This window comes from Pteropus medius, unplaced genomic scaffold (genome assembly GCF_902729225.1).
Source record: "Pteropus medius unplaced genomic scaffold, Ma_sr-lr_union100, whole genome shotgun sequence".
NCBI classification, from domain to species: domain Eukaryota; kingdom Metazoa; phylum Chordata; class Mammalia; order Chiroptera; family Pteropodidae; genus Pteropus; species Pteropus medius.
The window spans coordinates 9,062,046-9,075,806 of NW_024349225.1; the positions used below are offsets into that span (position 1 = coordinate 9,062,046).

At 39.9% G+C, this 13,761-nt stretch overlaps 1 protein-coding gene across 2 annotated transcripts in view; it reads right to left on the bottom strand.

Annotated features, from left to right (window-relative positions):
- The window catches only part of RASAL2 (RAS protein activator like 2), a 246,775-nt gene extending 234,229 nt beyond the window's left edge, over positions 1-12,546 (bottom strand). Inside the window, exon 1 of one of the 2 annotated variants that reach the window (XM_039881395.1) lies at positions 12,216-12,546. In XM_039881395.1, the coding sequence (XP_039737329.1) occupies positions 12,216-12,417 (202 nt within the window). In that variant the 5' untranslated portion in view covers positions 12,418-12,546. The remainder of the gene's footprint in view (positions 1-12,215) is intronic. The other variant, XM_039881396.1, reaches the window with a different exon arrangement.
- Between the last annotated feature and the right edge of the window lie 1,215 nt (positions 12,547-13,761).

Here is a 13,761-nt window from a genome sequence, read left to right on the forward strand (position 1 = left end):
TACAGTTAATCAAACTTGGACAACTCTACAAAGGTGTTCAATAACATCATGACATCCAAAGTATATCCAGTAGATCAAATGTCGCTATTTTATAGTTATGGTGCTATATAAAACACATGCGTAAACTACAGTTTCAAGGTTCAAATTAACAAACACCACACTGAATGCTTTTTATAATAAGAATTTGAATTGTTTATCTGTGAGAAGCCAAACTGTGTAGTACTTAAGAGTATAGAGAGTGAACTGCCTGGATTCTTATCCTACATCAGCCACTTATTTGCTGTATAACATTGCAAAAATTCCTTTACACCTCTATGGCCCTCATTCCTCAACTATGAAATGAGGACTATAATAGTATTTACCTCATGGGGTAGTTATGAAGATTAAATAAATTAATAGCATAAATCACCTAGAAGTGTGCCTGGTTAATAGTAAGCACCCAAAAAGTTTTACTGTCATTATTGTTATTATAATAATGCTCATGATTGTAACTATTAGAGTTAAGATTACTACATAGGGTAATTAACATTACCACTGACAATTTGAAAAACACGAATATATCTACTAAGAATATAAAAGAAGAACTTGAACAGACATTCCTCCAAAGAAAATATACAAATGGCCATTAAGTACATGAAAAGATGCTCAACATTACCAATCGTTAGGGAAATGGACATCAAAATCACAATAAGATATCACTTCACTATTATAATAAAAAAGAATGGAAAATAAGCGTGGGCAAGAATGTGTAGAAATTAGAAACTTTCTGCATTGCTGGTAGGAATGTAGAAAGGTACAGATGCTGTGGAAGTTTGGCAGTTTCTCACAAGGTTAAACATGGAACTACCATCAGACCTGGCAATTCCACTCTAAGGTAGATATCTAAAAGAATTGACAGCAAGGTGATATTTGCACATCGTGTTCAGCAGCATTATTCACAATAACCCAAAAGGTGGACCCAACCCAGTGTCCCCCAACATATTAATGGATAAACAAAATGTGATATATACACATAAGGGAATATTATTCAGCCTTAAAAAAATGAAATTTTGATATAAGCTACAAAGATATATGCTACAAGTGAAACAAGCCAGAAACAGGACAATTATTGTATGATTTCACTTTGTAAATCTTTGTAAAACATAATTTTATATAATATGCTCACAAGTTAATGTAATAATATTACTGGGTATATAAGGGAAACATTATCATTCCTAGTTAAGTTACAGGAAAAGAAAGATTATCGGCCAACAGACATTACAAAATAAAGCCTCTCTTAAGTTGAGCATGACAATCAAGGTGTACACCAAAAACCTTAAGTGCAAATAACTAAAAATCTCTTAAACTGATTTAGAGTGTACTGAGGACTTTCCGACCTGAATGAAACAGCAAGAAATATGGCCACACCAAATCATCTGGAGTATCTTTCTATATTAATGGGAATCACCATACATGATACTATTTTTTTCTTAACCATGATAAAGCTAGATTCAAAATAAGTACATAAATCTTTTTTCTGTAGAAAGGAAAACTGCTATGAAGTCTTTATGAGATGAGAAAACACTAAAGGTAGTCATTTTTTAGATATTTGAAACATCTTTTGTTAGCTGGCAGCTATGGTACTGGCCATCTTTTCTAGGTCGGTTGATACAGGCTAATCACCAATCACTTGGGCAAAACTGGCCCATGTCTACACAGGAACATGCACTAGAAAGGCTTTGTTTCCTCACTCAGGGGCTTTCATGAAACTTACAAATACATAGAAAACTGTGCATAGTCAAGCCTAAGAGAAATATGGGAACAAAATAGTTATACATTATATCCTACCCAAATTTAATTCAAACAAAATTTCCTACAAATCTCCACAATATTAATTGAATATCAAATTCTTTTCACTCTCATATTGCTCTACATCATTTCAAAAAATTAAACTACTTTGTTCCTTTCTAAGTCTGCTACTTTGTGACTTAGCAAGGCATGCTCATGGGTGTATATTATATACTATACAAAACAGCCTCAGTGGTCCCCAATCTCTATGGCACCAGGGACCAGTGCTCCTAGAGAATCTAATGCCTGATCTGCTGTGGAGCTGAGGCGGTGATGCTAGCGCTGGGGAGCGGCTGCAAATACAGATGCAGCTTTGCTCACTTGCCTGCCGCTCACCTCCTGCTGTGCAGCCTCATTCCTAACAGCCTCATTCCTAACAGACTGGTACTGCTCCATAGCCCAGGGAATTAGGGACCCCTGAGCTAACTGATAAAAAAAAAAAATTGAGGTATGATTTCAACTATATGGCACTCTGGAAAAGGCAAAACTATGGAAGCAGTAAAAATTATCAGTGGTTGCTAACGGGTAGGGAGTAGGGGTTACGGAGAGATGGACACAGCACAGAAGACTTTTAGAGCAGTGAAAATACTCTCTCTGAGATACTATAATGTCATTATACATTTGTCCAAACCCAAGCAATGCACAATACCAAGAGCAAACCTAGTGTAAATTACAGACTTTGTGTGATAATGACATGTTAATTAGGTTCATCAATTGCAATAAATGTGCCACTCTGGACGGAGATGACGAAAACGGGGGAGGCTGTGCGTGTGTGGACACAGCTGGTATACGGGAAACCTCTGAACCTTCCTCTCAATTTTGCTGTGAATCTAAATCTGCTCCAAAAATATAAAGTCCTTTAAAAAGAAAATGTGGTTAACTGGTTAATGATCTATATAAACCATGATTTTTCAGAGGACAATTCCTATTCCTGCCTTTTTTTCTGAATGTTTAAAAGTACTGTTGTTGAGGGGAGGGAGGAGGGAGGAGATAGATGGGGGAAAATTTTTAAATAATTTCTTTGATTAAATTTTAAAAAATAAAAACAAACAAATAAATAATAAAATTACTGTTGTCATTACCATTAGTTCTTGTTGCCATTCTTTGAATTTGGCTTTGCGTGACATTATAATAAACTTCCTTAGAACATACCTAAATTAATCCCACGCTAAAAACTCAGATATTAACACAGTACTATATAAGTTACACATCTCAGTTGTTCATCAAGCTACAATCAAATGAACCTATATTCAAATCATGTTCAGAAGAACTTTCATGAATGTCAATTCCTTCTTAATGCTCTGAGAAACAAAGAGTTCTAGAAACAGGACATGAACAGCTGAGATGAAAGCCACCAACTATGTTCTTAGGGTATCTAAAACATTACGTGTCTGTGTCAGGTTATTTCAGTTGGAGTGTCTAATGTAGTATAAATAAGGCCATGGTCATGGATTTGACCTTTAGCAGACCAACTGCTTTGACTCTACTATACTCATGCCCTTCTCTTATTCACTTGGAAATATACCATTAGTCAAAAAGAAGTACCACTGGCAAAACAACTCAGTTTTTGATGGGCAGTCTTATAAGCATAAGAACTCTGAGGACATTTAATATGTGCTAAATAGTGTTTAAAGCACTACATGAAATCTACATAAAAATACTTCAATATGCTGAAAGTAGTAGCACAGAAGTAGGACTTGAAGTTACAAACCATACTTTCATATAATTTGTAGCAGGAACTGCTTTCCAGGAAGGTCACACTAAACTGGCACTAAGTCTCAGGCCTTCAAAAGCATACTCTTCTGGGAACTCAGACTAAGGAAAAAATTCAGAATCAATTCAAACATTTGCACACAAAGATAATCAGTAGACTATTAATACAAAAATTTTGAAAAATGTTAATGTCTAAAGTTGGATAATGGTTGGATAAGTCACGTTAGTCGTTAACAAATTATATTTTCATATTATAAAGCCTCTGTAATAAAGCAGTGTGATACTGGCATATGACAGACCAATAGAACAGAGCAGAAAGTCTTGGAATAAACCAAAATACAAATGGCAATCTAGTAAAGGATAGAGGAGTCATCTTAAATCAGTAGGGGAAAGATAAATTATTCAACAAATGATGTCAGGACAACTGGAAAGCCATCTTTCTAAAAACGAAGTTGCATCCATATCTTGTACCTTATTCCAGGATGAATTCCAAATGGAGCAAAGATTTCAATGCAAAAAGTGAAAACAAAGAAGTGCTAGACACACCATGGGAGCATTATCTTATAACCTCAGATTAGGAAAGGCCATTCTAACTGTGACATAAAACCAAAAAGCTGTAAAAGACGGATACATTCGACTGCATAAAAATAATTTCTCCATAGAGGCAAAAAAAAAAAAGGTGGGGGGAATATACTTGCAACTCATGGCAGAGAAAGGGTCCTTTATTTAAGATAGCAAGAGTTCCTACAAATCACTAAGGAAGAGATCCAACCTATTAACATTGGGCAAAAGATATGTATAGCTCACAGAAAAGGATTTATTTAAATGGCTGTTTAAGATATTCAATCATACTTAATACAATATAAAAAATTAAAATTAAACTATTTTTCACCTTTTAGATTGTCAGATTCAAAAAGTCTTGATAATTCCCTATGTGTGGGGAGCGAGGCACCCTCTCACACTGCTGGTGAAGGATCAACAGGTAAAACTCCTGAGAAGAGGAATTTGGGAATATCTTTCAAAATTACAAATATACATATCTTTGACCTAGCAATTCTATGATTTTTTTTCTTATAGATGGCTTATATTCAAGATTCACTGCCTTATCGCTTGTACCAGCAAGACTTGGGGAATGGTTAAATAAATTATGACTAATCCAGGCATTATGTAGCCATAAGAGGAATGAGGAATTGCTTTACACATTGACAGGAAAATATATCCAAGATATATTAATATATTAATGTCTTGTGTGTGAAGTGGGGATATGAAAGAGGAATAATACAAGGTGTAGATCAGTTCCTATAACGGGCTATCATTTGTGTCGAAAAGGAGAAAAAAGCAGTTGCACGGTAAAAGTTATAGTGATATCGATTCAGATGAAAGCAACTAACGACTGGCCCCAGACTCCCAGAACTCCTAGGCAACCCCCTTTCCAGGCCTGCTCCAGTCATTTCCTTAACCTTGCAAAAACCACGACAATATTTTTTTAATCTAAATTTCTTGGACCCCACTATTGGAAGAGTTTTTACTTATCTATTTATCTGCTTCTATGTACATGGACTAGGTATGGAAGGGTACACAAGAACATTAACCATTTATTGATTATGTGGAAGGGACAATGATTGCCTGCCAGATGGCAAGTAAGGGGTGACGGAGGAGGGGTGACAGAGACCTCAGGGACACCCTCTTATACCTTTTGAATTTTGAGAAAAGAAAATATATTACCTATTTTTAAAACTGAATTTAAAACCAAAAATATATTTGAAAAAATTCTAAACATTTTCAAAAAATAAGAAAAGACAGTTAGTAAAAAGGCAGGAAACAAAATATATGTTGTATGATAGCAAATATGCACAAATAAGTACATTTGTACACAGAAAAGACTAGACTACAATAAAATATTAAAAGAACAGTTATCTCTGAGAGCTGGAACTACAGGTAAATTTAATTTTCTTTGGATTTTTTATAAGGTATTTTTTAATGATATGAATTAGAGGTTAGAAATCAAAAGGGAAGGTAGAAAGTTACTAGGGATTATCTAGGGTTCTAAGCATCATAAAGGAAACATTCAAATTTCTTAAAACATCACTTCCAATCTCAGAATACAGAATTTATGGATAAAGAATTGAGGAAAGCAGAGACAAAAATATCTAATGTGTCCTCCAGTCTACTTCTTAAGGATCGCTATGAGATTATTCTCATCCTCCTACTTTCTGGATGTTTTGCCCATTTTTGTTTTCTGTTACCTAGGTAATGGTACTTCCAGCATTTCCCTTAAAGACTGTGAAACTGACAATCTGCTATTTCTCACTGTTGAGTGTGCCTGACCTCCAGCTCTAAAAGGCCATCTCCCTAAGGGAAGCAGTAAGATCTAGAAGCTAAAACAGGAGGCTGAGGAATCTGAGGTTAAGGGTTCTAATCCTGACAAACTGTGGAATTTGTCTCCAATTTTGGGAATAAGTTGCACTTCCTGAACCAGTTTCCTCAATGAGGAAACAAAGGATTGTTTTAAAAAGTATTCAGGACGATCAACTTTACAGTTTCTTTTTAACTTTCCACACTATTCTGAATTTTGTTTTCTTGCATTATGTATTTTCCTCTCTAAATTTTCAGTCTCCCAAACAGAATCAACATGGTTTAACAATCTCTTAGACTCTTATGCAGGGTCAGGGGTACTTTTAGAAAGCCTACTAAAAATGACACCATGTAAACAGAATTTTAGCTATACTGAAGACAATTTATGGAGGAGTATGGATGCAATCAACATCTAAATGGGACCTTTACGAGCAAAGTAGACACAGCCAAGTAATCAATGTAACCAACACTTGGTAAGGTAAAACTCAGACTCCCAACATCTGAACCCTGCTGTAAAGATAAGAGGATAATTTCTGTATCACAGTCTAGGGAATAAAGTTTTGTCATGACTTCAAGGGCTCATTTTTATACTTCTTCTGTTTATAGTATACCCACTAATACCACTGTGCTGGGCCTCAGGACACCTTTTTATTTTTCCTACTATTTCCATATCATGTACTTCTCGATGGCTGCCTTCTCTCTAGAAAATAAGCTACATTAAATTGGTAAAGGATACTCTACCTACAGGTCTTAAGAAACACTCGATAGCCTTTGGAAAGAAAGGTGTTTTCACAAACACCAGAGAGCAATTATCCCACTGCCAAGACAGGGTGAAGCAATTTCAGCGGTGCCCTCAGCACACGTCAAACTCCTCCTGGTTAACAAGACCCAACGCCTCTCCGGTTACTTAAAAGTTATTCCAATAGGGAGGGACAAGGGAGCAGACAGCTAAATTTTTTCTGGATTAACTCAGTCATTAGTTGAATACTTTTTTGTGGTTCACCTACTTAAAAGGTGATCAAATCACTCTGTGCTACTGAAGAGAGTAATGTGCAAAGAACAAGGACATAAATTCTCTGCTTCACCTCATCTCATTCTTCTAATGGAACAAAGCATTAGAAACCCCTGCACTGCCACCATTTCCTTAGCAATCTCAGTAAAGCCCACTTTCTTAGTCATGTGAATCCTTTTTCTTTTCCTTAGTAAATCAGAGAAATTAATTTCATTCGACATGACTTGACTGTACATCATTTTTTAAAGTGTATGTACTGAATTTTATCTCAAAAAAATAAAGGCAATCCTTATAAACAAACTATTCTCAAATAAATAGGGGCATTCTAGAATTTCATGTTACCTGTATCAGAAAATTTGTACAGGTCCTGCAATTCCTAAATCCAAAAAGCTCTGCAAACCCTTTTTTCATAACTTCTTTGGCAGCAAAATCTGACCTGCTCTAACATAACACTATTTATAGTCTTAGCAGAAATAGTAACAAGACTGACTCCTAGATGTTGTTCCAGACTCCAGTAAGAGGTTAATGTCACTGTATATATACCATATTTTCTTAAAAAAAAAAAAAATTGAATTCTGAAAAACTCTAGTCTAAATGGTCTTGGAAAAGAGATTGTGGATGTATAGTTCCATCTCTGAAAATGAAACAGCAATGAAGCAACATGATAAGGGACAGAAAATTACTAAAGGAAATTGTCCTTCCGTAAATGCCACTAGGACACGTGATTAAAATGAGACATACAAATTATTTCTCAAAGGAAGAAAATAGGGGGCTATCTGAAATCGATATAATTTCAAATAAACAGTGTAAAAGTTCAGTTAACAGTATCTGAGGAAATTAAAACACTTAAGTAACATGAACATGGTTTGAGATGTACTGGGTACACGTTCACTGATTTTCTTCTAGCAAGCAACTAGCTAGAGCACACAAAACTTTTAGTCTTGCTCGAACAATATCATTCATTTATAGATTAAAACAAAACAGGAATTGTGGGGTACATATTTAAGACATATAAGAAGGAGTGATTTGCTAAGAATATTAAAAGTTAATTATGTTAAGAACATTCTGCATAAGGCCAGTTAGTCACATCTAATTCATACTGGACCAAAATGAAACAACTTCCTAGACTTGTTACTGCTTGCAACATTTTAAGTAAATATAGAGACACAGTATCTAAAAAGACAATAAAATATATCTCATCCTTTGTCTTAATTAGTGAAACATGAGTAATATTACTGATTACAACAGATAAGACTTCTGCCTCCATCAACTCATATGCATGCAGTTCACGATAAACTCTTACTAAATTCCCATTGTCACCCTTCTGGAATTATGTGGCATTTGATGCAGTATAATTATTTCTCTTTTTTTCTTCTGCTTGCTGATAGTACCAGCCTTACCTTTCCAGCAAGTAGGTCCCTATCAGCCATCAATCAACAAGGAGTTGTATATTAGCTTAATATTAGCTTAATGGTTAAGCAATAATGTTGATGTTATTTGTTTTATTAATTGACTATTTTAGATAAACCCTGCTATTACTAAAATTAATATGATTTCTTGGTGATCACTTTATTGTGGCAACTATATTTCCCCTCTAACTATCCAAGAGCACATCCATGTATACACTTGCAGACCTGTTGTACTGATGGGTGCTAAGCTCCAACAGAGGCACCTCTAGAGATTGGTATCTTAAATTTCTCCCAAAGGATGTCCTACACTCGCCATCCATTCATGGTAAAGTAGTTAATTTTAATGTTCTCATTGTTTACCAGAAAGCACAGACAGTGAGGCTGGCTTTGCCGCTCCCGTTTCCTTTTGACTTCGCTTTGAGGCTATAAATATCTGAAAAATGTTCTGCATTTGATGCTCTTGGATTCTGCATCCATATTTAGCTGTTTGTGGCATGCCTTTGTTTAAGCTACTCTACCACCCATACAATCAGTTAAGTTGAGATCCGGATGGTCAAAGTACAGAAAGATCAACATTCAACAGACATTGACTTACTGTGAGCAAGGTACCAATCTGCTAGACATGGTGACAATGAAGGGGGTGGCAAGATAGGAATACAAAGATAAACTTAACAGACTCCCTGGTGTCAAAAATTTTATAGTCTTGACAGGGCGCGGGCACAACTTACTGTAATAATGGAATAAAACAAATGAAACATTTTACAACTAAAAGAAAATGGATAGGACAGCATAAACACTCTCTCTTAGTTGTGTCTCAAAGATGTGCATTTCTTTGTGTTCTAAATATAGATCCGCCCATTATAAAGCTCTGAACATTCCAGAAAAGTTTTCTAAAACACAAAGCTCTGGAGAGAGAGAGACAGAGAGACAGACAGACAAAGAGAGACAGAGAGAGAGGGAGGGAGACAGACAGACAGAGGTATCAACCACAGATCCAGACCTGTCGATAGCAAACTCAAAACAGTGTCTAGTCTTCTAAATGTTTCCGTTAAGATGTTCTGGGGAGGGGGGCACGTATTTTTGTTGCTGCTGTTTGTTTGCATACTGATTTCAAACATAAGTGTGCTGCAGAGGATGTGAACCATTGCCAAAAGCCAAAAGCACTTAATACATCTCCTTATTTTGCACCCTACCTTAAAACCCACATGGCTATATTAGGTTAGGTCTCAAAACTGAATGAGACAGAACTGAGCAAGATCCTCATCCCCACCTTCCTATCTTGTGAAAACATTCCAAACAAATTTACATCTGCCCTCAACATTCCTTCTTCCAAAACTCAGTTCATTGACCTTTTGATTAAAGTGCTCCCCAGAATACCCTGACAATCATGATTTAAATGCATTAAGGGCTTGCTTGGTGCCTGGCCCTGAGAGTCAGGCTGGAATCACTAGGCCAAGTTGTAGGTAAAATAACAGGGCAGGCCATAGAATCAGACAACTCTAAAGCTAAAATGGACCATAGACACCAATTACTCCAGATTCCATATTTTATGTAGAAATCTAGACCCACAGAGTTAAAATTACTTGCCCAAAGTTAGACAACCAATTTGTGGCAAAGCCGGAATGAAAACCCAGGTTCTCAACCCCCAGTGGCATAATCTGGACTAGGTTTCCCAGTTTCTGGATTTCTTTAAAAGACATTACACTCATCAAAGTCTCTTTAATTGTATAGAAGAACCCAGATACTCCAAAACAATCAGGATTTGAATACCCAAAAACAATCAAGTAAACAAGAAAACTAAAACAAACTAGTATTTTCCAAATTGATTTTCTATGGTCCATTATTTTTACTTCAAAGCTCTTCAAAGAATTATATAATAGGCAACTTAAAAACTACCTAAAAACATAGAAAAGCCAAGAGCCATTAAGACAGTTTTGGAATATTTACATCAAACTAAAGACAGCAAAGCAGTATGCAGAATGAGCAGCTTTAGAGGCAGGAAAGTGGCAGTTCTAAACAGTACATAAAAACAACTTTTGGTTAATTCAATGCAGTAAAAAGTCTGCGACTTCACAATGAAACACACACTATGCATGCGTGTGTGAGAGTATATATACGTATGTATGTGTACACATACATACCTATATCTATTTAAAAATACACATACACACACACCTCTCATAAATCTTGCCTTAGGAATGGACAACAAAAACAAGCACATATTTTTTATTGGTTAAATGCAAAGAATGATAGTTAACCTCGGTCTAGAAAATCCAGAGAATAGTTTTAGAAACTGATATGCTGAAATATTATATATACTTATTCTTGCAGTAACACAGCCCTATCTCTGACTTCATTAAAACAAACAGTATGCCAAAGAAGTCTATAAGGATACGAAGGATAGAATGGGAAAATGTGCTAATCACAATATATATTCTAATTCAAGCTCACTTTCAGATTCTCAACCTTGCTCTAAACTATCGGCTAAATGGGATTAACAGGTGGATGGAAAATCAGGTACTAAAGTTTTTAATCTGCTGAGAATGAACTGGGTGACCTTGCATGATCTTCCACTTCGCTGCATTAATTATCTCAGTTAATCAGAATAACATCAAGAAGCATATAAACATCAAGCAAAATACAAAATGGTATACATACATACATCCTTAAGAACTGGTTATAAGAACTGGATTTTTAGAACCGAAAGGGTCAGTAAAAAATTATTTAATCCAATCCACTCATTTTACAGATGAGAAAAAAGAAGTTAAAAAAGGTGACCTGATCTGCCCCAAGTCACATAGCCAGCCACATTAGCGGCAGAAATGAGACGCAAACTCAAATCTCTTAACTCCTAGTTCTGATTTTTCTGATAACGATAGATGTGAAGTCTTGAAATCAACTGAACTAACTAGAGAGACAACTAAGTCTTGGTCACTCCTGAATAAACATACCCTATTCGGAAGAATGAAGAAAGAAACATAAGGTGCTCCATCATCGCAGGCCTAGATGCACATGACTGCAGGATAACATCTTTAAGACTGTGTTTGATCCCAGGTGCTTCAAATTTGCCTTCTTAGACTAAGCCACATTACTAAAGTCTTTTGTGTTCATGTGAGTTAAATGATAAACATCTTGACATTCCAATATTTTGGAAAGCCACCGTTGAGTCCTGAATGCCAAGATATAAGTCCTTGGGCTATGAGTTTTCAAAACCAGCATGGTTTTCATGCTGCCACAAGGCTCACCCTAATAGGATCTCATCAGTTTTAATTAAAGAGGTGGTTACTAGGAATGCAGAAAGGGAAAGTTTTAGTGTGTTCATCACTTTTAACTTGCTGAGTAGCAATCCAGTCACTTTACAAAGAGAACCAGAAACAATACTGCAATCTGAAATAACCCACACCCCTCAGGATCAGCGGTTGTCTTTGGAGACTGAGGTTCAGAAAGAGCTTATACAGTCTGTTCCCACCAAATAAATACTTTTGGTTTATTTTATTACATTATTATCCCACGCTCTAATCTTCTTCATAATATCATGGTTTCCAGCCTTGCCTCAATCACGAGAAAGAAACGAAAACTCTGTTCACTTGATTTCATGGCGTGTTCCATCAGACGTTCCTGAAGATCGCTTGACAGTTCCCTGTAATCACCTAAGAATTAAGTCTGCATAACCCAACTCTACCTTAAACTTACTGCAGGTTCCTGAAAAGGTCCAAAGACCGCACTGAGTCACATCTCTACCCAAGTGCGAGTCTGGAGAACTTGTCAGAAATGCATCCAAGAAGAGAAAGAGATGTGGGGAACTGACCCAGGATGAATGGGGACTGAGATCAGGGAATGAATTAAAGCCTGGGCAAAGGAAATATACACCGGCCTCTGTGACGGCCTGTGATCCTTACCGTACACCCGGACCCAGCTCTGTTGCTGGCACACTGACTCCAGAAGAATGCGGTCCAACATGCCACCAGCCACGGCGCCGCTGACGGGGACAACCGCGTCCAGGTCCTCCGGGGGCAGCGGCGAGTCGGCCTCCAGTCGCGGGAACATCTCCGGCCAGGATAGCGCCTCCGCGGCTCCTCCGGACGACGGGGAGAGCTCCATGGTGCGCCGGAGGGACGAGGCGGCGGCGGCGGCGGCGTGCACCCGAGCGGCGGCCGGCGCGGACGCGGCTCACCTCCGTCCCCGCCGCCCACTGCCGGCGGCTCGGGCGCTGCAGCCCACCTGCGGCCGGCGGGCGGGACCCGCGCCGGGAGGCGGATCCAGCGTGGCCCCGGCCGCGGGTGGGTCCGGGCTCAGGTGCGGTCCCTCCCGGGGGACAGCGAGGAAGGCGCCGGGAGGCGCGGCTCGCCCGCCTGCCCGCTCCGAGCCGCCTCCCTAAGCCCCGGCCGGCGTGCGTCGCAGCCCGGGCCGGGCACGGAGCGCGGCCGGCGGGGCTGGGCTGGGGGCGTCACCGCCAGGGGCCGCCCCCTCTGACCGGCTCCCGCCGCCGCCGCCGCCTCAGGGGCTCCGAGCGCCCGCGGGCTCAGCCTCGGGACGCCGCTGGCCCCGGGGTCTCGCGCCCCCGCCGTCAGCCCCGCGCCCCAGGGATGAGCCGGCCCGCCCCCGAACTCCCAGGCCACGGCTCCCGCGGCGGCTCCGGCCCCGCCGCCGATCCCACAAGCCAGGCAGCCGCGGCGGTGGCGGCGGCCGGCGGCATCCCAGGGTGATAGGCCGGACCAATCGAGGGCCGAGCGCCCGGCCGCGTGTGCAGTTGAGCAGCGACGCGGAGGAGGGACTGGCACCGAAGGCAGGAGAAGTCGCGCGCCGAGTCATCCACCGGCCCCGCCCGCCCGCGTTCCGAACGCCCGCTTCCCCGCTTCCCCGCTTCCCCGCTTCCCGGCCGCCCGGCCGCCCCGCGGGACGCCGCCCGGGGCGGGGAGCTGCGGCTGGAAGTGCAGACGGCGCGAGGAGGCGGGGAGGAAGAGGGGTGCGGGAAATTTAAAAAGAAAGGGAAAGCGCTTCCGTCCCCCCTCTTCCCACCCTTTTCCTTTGGCGTACTTATGTATGTGTTTGTGTTTGTTTATGTGCTTATTTATTCGGGCCGATATTTCTTACGGGACGAAGAGATCGGAGAGGCTGCTTTATTTCACAGTCGCCCTGGGGGCAACGCCTCCTTCCTTCCCAGAGAGGAGAGTTGGCAGCGGGCTCTGGGACTGTGGGATCTGTGTGGGATCCGCGCCCTGTCCGAGCTGAAGCTGGACGTGTCATCGGTTTAGCATAGCATGGTTAGGAAGTGTGGTGTGGATGGATGGACGGGCCTCGCAAGCACATGAAATGCTCAAAGCCTGGTATTAACCAAATATGTTTCTCTCTCTCTCTCTTTTTTTTTTTTGCCTTTGATCCCTGTGCAATTTGTTGGCTTTTTTTTTTCTCTAATGATGTCACTTGTGTTTTATTTTTGGTCTA